The 6,900-nt window shown below is 37.2% G+C and overlaps 1 protein-coding gene across 1 annotated transcript; it reads right to left on the bottom strand.

Annotated features, from left to right (window-relative positions):
- Positions 1–2,956: 2,956 nt before the first annotated feature.
- LOC149173283 (uncharacterized) lies at positions 2,957–6,470 on the bottom strand. The gene is made up of 2 exons (XM_089427904.1): positions 3,763–6,470; positions 2,957–3,660 (listed from the first exon to the last, which is right to left on the bottom strand). Exons 1-2 carry the CDS (start codon positions 6,464–6,466, stop codon positions 3,209–3,211), a joined length of 3,156 nt encoding a protein of 1,051 aa, XP_089284030.1. The 5' UTR covers positions 6,467–6,470; the 3' UTR covers positions 2,957–3,208.
- Positions 6,471–6,900: the final 430 nt, after the last annotated feature.

Here is a 6,900-nt window from a genome sequence, read left to right as displayed (position 1 = left end):
CGCAGTTAAACCATTCCGAAACTTAGCAAAGGAATTTAACGCAGTTAATGTACTTTGGTAGATAGATATGGGCAAGCATTCATTCAGCGACTATTGCCCACACTCCAGAAATACCTGGGCGATTTTGATCACACTCAACAACAATATCATATTAATTATTTTTTCTCTGTGATGAATTAAATGTAAAATTGTATGTTAAGTTAAATATGAATGTAAAATTCATTTTGATAGGTTAGACAGTAAGAGAGGAAGAGGGTAAGAGAGAAAAAGAGCCCAATGATGGAGCAAATTTTGGTGGGCGGGTGAAAACAACAATTACTGTGTTTTACTGTGTGTTATTCCGCGTGAATGTAAATCAATAGTTTTTACTTGGTGAATGAGCATCAGTCTCATGTAAATATATTTTCATGTTTAAGAGCTAAATACTAAGTTTTAGTGTGTTGCTCCAAACCTACTTTGTTATTTTTTCTCTGAGTGAATATTATTCATAAAGTCTGTGAAATATCTTCGTGATGGGCGAAATCCAAATCTGTAAAATAGCTTTGCCGTATGCAAAAGTAGCTGCGCAAAAGTAGATTCGCGAGAATCATAGCTTTCTGCCCCTCCGCAAAAATTAAATTTCCTAAATTTTTCTAACAACCGGTTCCAGTTCAATTTGAGTACATGCAAGTGATTATTCAACATACAAAAGGAAGAGATTTTGGTGTGTGCATGAAGTGTTTTCAGCATGTAAGTGCCAAATACTCAAGCGACACGCATTCCTATTTCTGACATACACGACTATTTAGAGGGATTGCTATTTTTAGTAGCTCTCACCATTGTGTAAATCTAGCCATTTATTCACTTATTATTTCTAATAATGTCCACTTCTAGGCATTACTATTAGCCTAAGATTCCATTCTTAGGCAAGGTGATTGTTATTCCGAGAGGCCACCAATATGCAAGTTCAAATCAGGTTGAAGAATATATTCTTCCATTGAAATGAATCCACTTTTAACTTGGTCAAATAGGGCATTTCGCGGAAGGCAAAGATGGCCAAAGCAACATTTATTTCCAGTATTTATTTTCAGAAATCAGTATTTCTGAGGTTGCTTAATTGTGGATAAAGTTTGTGTTTGTATCTCGTTTTTGGGAGCTGATTTAAAGGCTTAGTTGTGTCACCTATTCCACAAAATTTGTCTTTAAACATGCATTGCATTGAGAGTATATTAGGCATTAGGCATACTTAATCTTCAGTTTTGTTTGGGATATTATTGAAATTTTTGAAGGGAAAAAAATATCTTAAATTCCTTGCATTAGTTAGACTCAATTTTTTTTGGATTTTTTTTTTTTTGATTTTATATAGATAAAGATCACCTAAGTCGAGCACTCATATAGAAATACTTTGTACATGTTCAGATCTACAATCATACTCGCAGATTTCCAGAGTTATCAACAGTTGTTGAATGGTGCATGTTAAAATTTGTAAGTCTAAATCCCGCGAAAACAGTCTCAACCCAGCTGCACTAAAGGATGAATGAACTATCTAAATCAGATTGAGAATTGCATCGACAGGCATTGCATATCATCACCTCACAAGCACGCACTTCATTCTAATTCAGGCTCGATTTATTTGTTATTCCAGGGAGGTTAGTGCTGCTGTTTAAAGTGATAGTTTGTATGCTTATAAATAAGATGGGTGGTCTTTTGTGGCAAAGAATCGACATCTTAGGCATTGATTTGACAGTATTTAGAGTATTTGTTTTTTTGTTCATTCAAGAAGGTGCTTTGTATTACTTGTTTTCCTTCTAATAAGTTTTCAGTGCCCGTGCTTTGCCATAAAATTGTAGAGTTGAATTCGTCAGCGTAAGGCAAGAAATCTCATGACAGCAAACCCATCAGTCTTCTACAATGTAAAACCGCAAACCCATTAGTCTTCTACAATGTAAAACCGCAAAGGGGCTATAAAATAGTAAAGACTAAATATATGATCCAATTCACCGAAGTATACGAGATGTTTAATGCAAACATAAATCGGACGAATATTCCAGTTGCAAAAAATAAATGATATGCAGGTTTGGCAGATAAAGTTACACAATTATCATGTCTACTCCTTTTTAGGAAGTTAGTAAGTTTCCTCAAAGTATGAAAACTACAGGAAATACAGTGACCTGAAAACTAGAAGGGAAAAAATCCTAATGTTTTTATTTTTAATAATAGCAAAAGGTTACATGTCTTTAAATAATAATGAAAGCTTTTGAAACAAAGCTGAATCACATCATAGACTGAAATTTAAAACTAAGATAAAAGCCGCACGAAATTCAAAGTTCAATACTTCATTTCAGCTATTACGAAATTTCAGAACAAGGCTATATATTTGGGGTGCTTAGATCACTGATAAAAAGTGGGTCTTGGTTTTACTTTTGATCAAACTGGCATCCTTGAGGGGTAACGAAAATCCTGGATGAACCAGGTAATAGATAAAGAGACATGCAAATGTTTGAATGCCTACATGATACTAAGCATGCCTTACAACTTTATTCAGTAATTAGATGCAGATATTCTAGTGGAGATATAATGCTTCAGTGGTGAAGACACTGGCATGTCAATCTCAGGCCACACACCAGGATTTAATTTCCATGGAGTCATGAATAAGCAGTTAGGGTCAAGTGCAAGCCTGGGTAATTTTTATGGAGGAGTACAACCTGTTGGGGAAACTTAACCCAAGAAAATGTTTATGTTCAGTGATTATCTCCTCAAGGCCATTTTTTTTTGTAAAATTGTAATGCTTCTCTTGAATTTAAGGGAAGCACTTTCTAAAAAAATAAAATAGATGCAGATGTTGTTTTCAACTTTATCGTTCCTTGGGATCAAAATTTAAGAGGATATTAAAAACAAAGATTTTCTCCCTTTTTAAAAGGAGATGTCGATACATTCAATGGGTATGCTTGCTATTTTCCGTTGGGTGAGACTAAAGTATTCAGAACAGAATTGACATTTTCCATAATGATATAAGAAAAACTTGAGAGTTTGTCCTTCATAGCATACATAATTTTATATTTACACTTACATGTGCTCAACAATAGACATGCATAGAAAAGGAGAGGGGAATAAGACTAGTTTTGCAACAATAAAAAGGAAAATAAAACTCACACTACATGCAGCTAATAACAATGGACTCAAATTATTATATAGTCTAGCGACATAGTCACTGCTTTCTTACAATACTCTAGAATGTAGAAGAGCTTTGGCTTCCACTAGCATTGTTGTTGTGAGTTGTACTTGTATCACCCAACAAACATGTGAAATCTGATTGCAGTTTTGGAATGCCACCAATGCCTTGAAAATTGTCTCTAATGGATTGGAGTGTGCCCACAATTTCCATCATAGTAGGTCGTCCTTCAGGAGAATCTCTTGTGCAAAGCAAACCCATGCTTAAGGATTGATTGAGGCAGCTAAGATCTTTATCTGCTTGATTGCTTGTACTAGCCCCTCTCAATAAAGTCTTGTCCACCACTTCCCCTAGTTGATTTGGAAAATGGTTACCCACCCATTTCTGTAAGTTCATTCCTTGCACAAACATGTTGTCAATAGGCTTCTTTCCAGTGAGCATCTCCAATAACAATATTCCAAAGCTATAAACATCACCTTTTGTTGTGATATGCCCACCCAATCCATATTCTGCATTCAAACATTCTCGTCATAAGGTTTATAGTTCAAAATATTTAATAAAAATATGAAACTCATAATATTGTCTAAAATGCCATCTAGTTCAAATAATACCTGGAGGAATGTAGCCCACTGATCCCTTAAGTGCAAGTGTAGAAGTGAAAGTTGAATCCTCATTATTTGCAAAATATATGGTTGCAATCCCGAAGTCTATTACATATGCTGTCAAATCTTCACCAAGAAGCACATTGTTTGGTTTCAAATCACAATGGATCACTTGCATGAAACAATGGTGATGGAGATATACCATACCTTGGGCAATGTCTATTGCTATATTCAACCTTTGAATCAATGTCAAACCACTTTCTACTTCACCATTAGGATATAACCACTTTTCTAAGCTTCCATTTGGCATAAATGGAAATATCAAAGCTTTCATTTGGAGGTCTGAATATGAGGTTATGACTCTAATCAAATTCCGATGCCTGACTCTACTCAAAACTTTGCACTCCTTTTTGAAATTCTTGTGAGCCCCTTCCCTTTCCAAATTGAGAAGCTTGATGGCAACCAGTGTCCCATCATTCAAAACCCCTTTGTACACTTTCCCAAAAGTACCCACTCCTAACAAGTTGGCATCGCTAAATCTATCTGTTGCAATGATGAGCTCTCCATAAGAAATTCTTCGATGCCCCACATTTAAGGATGCCCCAACATTAATAGGAATATTCTTCTTGTGATTTAGTCTACACAAGATTCCTATAACTAAACACAATACAATAGTAACTGCAACTGCAACAACAGGTATGACAACTTTTCTCAGATGAGAAATACTTTTATGCTTGTGAGTAGAGCACAATGACAAATTTACCCAAGGTCCACAGAGACCCGGATTTCCCATAAATGCCGTGGCATTAAGATTTTTGAAAACTCCACCTTTCGGGACCTCTCCTGAGAAGTTGTTGAAAGAGAAATTCAATTGGCTGAGCATTTTGAGATTTGCCAATGATGCGGGTATTCCACCTGACAAATTGTTGGAAGATAAATCTATATTTTGAAGACTTAGAAGTTCACCGAGTGAGATTGGGATTAGACCTTCAAGTGCATTGCAAGAAAGATTCAGGTATTGTAATTCTTTGCAATTTCCAAGCCCACTTGGAATATAACCAGTTAGCCGATTTGCAGAAATATCTATAGTTTGAAGCATAGTCATCTTACTTAGTTCCAAAGGCAAGTGACCCTCTAATAAATTGTTTGAAAGGTTGAAATAGAAAGCTAAATTTGCAAGACTTGCAACGGATGGAGGTATCTCCCCATTAAGCTTGTTGTATGAAAGGTCTAGCAGTAATAAGTTCACACATTTCCCTAGATTTTCTGGTATTTTCCCTGATAACCTATTCATACTAAGATATAAATACCTTAGTTGCTGAAGGTTAGCTATAGAATCAGGAATTCTTCCTAACAAATTATTGCTTTGGAGATCCAAAAGCCCTAGCTTTTTAAGTTGCCCAATTTCTATTGGAATGTTTCTTTGTAAATGGTTACTTCCCATAAATAACCTTTCCAAGTTTTGAAGGTTTTTTATTGTATCTGGGATTGCCCCAGTGAAAGAATTACCCTGTAAAGACAGATATGTTAAATTAGTTAGGTTACCAATCTGTGGAGGTATTTCCGCCATTAATCCGTTATGTCCCAAGGCTAGGATGTGCATTTCTCTAGAGAGGTAGCCTATTGAAAAGGGCAAACGTCCCGTGAGATAATTATGGCCTAAATCTAGGAGCTGTAGGGTAGAACAGTTGGTAAGCGCAGTAAGAATGGGCAAGTCTGTAGTGCTGCTGCTCACCAGTTGATTGCCACCTAAGAGGAGTGCTTGGAGCTGCGTCAACTTACCCAACTCGATTGGCACCATTCCGCCGAGCTGATTACTATTTAAGTCGAGCTCCTCAAGGTTAGTACAATTGGAGAGGGATGCAGGAATGGTACCACTCAACTGATTAATTCCCAGATAGAGTTCCTGCAACCGCATGCTCTTGCGACACAACTCCACGGGAATGTGACCAGTCAACTGGTTAAGGGTGATATCCAATATTCCAAGATTGGTGAAGTTAGAAAAGGAAGAAGGGATTTGTCCTGAGAGGTGGTTCCCATGCAGAACTATAACCAATTCGGAAGGTACGCTCCCGGGAGAGTACACTTCCGTGAAGGCTTTTGATATGTTTCCCGAGCAGGTGGGGATTCTACCCGTCAGATTGCTTTCTCGTAAGTTTAAGAATCGTAACTTGGGAAGACCGCATACTAGTTCGGAGGGAATGTTCCCTATGAGATTGTTCCCGCCCATAGAGATGGCTTGTAAGCTACGGCAGCGGGCAAGAGTGGGTGGAATAGAACCTTGGAGTTGATTCAGAAACAGGGCAAGTCCTTTTAAGCGAAACAAATTTCCCAATTGATAGGGAATGTGACCATGAAAAGTGTTATTGCCAAGGTGGAGAATCCTAAGAAAGGAAAGATTGCCGAGAAGAGGAGAGATTGTACCTTGCAATTCCATAGATGAAACATTGAGTGAAACCACTCTCTGTCTGTGGCGACTGCATATGACACCTGTCCACTCGCAGAAGGAAACATTGCGTTTCCACGTAGCGGCTAACGATTGCCATGGATCGTAGGTGATTGCAGAGAGAAATGCAAGGAGAGCCTCTTCATCGGAAGCATTGCCGTGATGAGCATGCCGATGGTCTGACAATTGAAGGGTGGGTGGACAGAGAAAGAGAATGAAAAAAGAAAAGAGGAAAAGAATGGGAATGGGAACGTTACAGATCTGCATCTTCTACTGCTCTCAAAGGAATGGGAATGTTTTCAGTTTCTTCGTCTATTTATAGGAATTAATTAATTAATCTTTGAACTCTAAATGCATTGCGCGCTGATAAAGATAGAAATTCAAACCGAACAAATATTAAAAAGCGTAAAGTCCTCCGAGACGCTAATTTTCCACAACTGAAGATATTAATAAAATATCGCACTTCCATAAATTACTCGAAAACCACTCTCAATGAAATTCAAGCGTCACACATGAGAAGCGCTAATTAAGGGTAGCCTCCCTGAGGTGCGGATAATGATTGAAATTCAAGCGTCACACATGAGAAGCGCTAATTTAGTGATAGAACTAAATTAGCGCTTCTCAAATATTGTAAACTACTTAAAGTTCAGATATGGAGAAATATTGTGTTAAAATTTGGGTGGCCTAATTTTTAAATACGA

This window comes from Pinus tabuliformis, chromosome 4_2 (genome assembly GCF_031772625.1).
Source record: "Pinus tabuliformis cultivar Carrire ecotype Pingquan chromosome 4_2, CPIR1, whole genome shotgun sequence".
Classification (NCBI taxonomy): Eukaryota; Viridiplantae; Streptophyta; class Pinopsida; order Pinales; family Pinaceae; genus Pinus; species Pinus tabuliformis.
The sequence above is the reverse complement of the archived record's forward strand: the minus strand, read 5'-3'. Positions and strand labels throughout refer to the sequence as shown.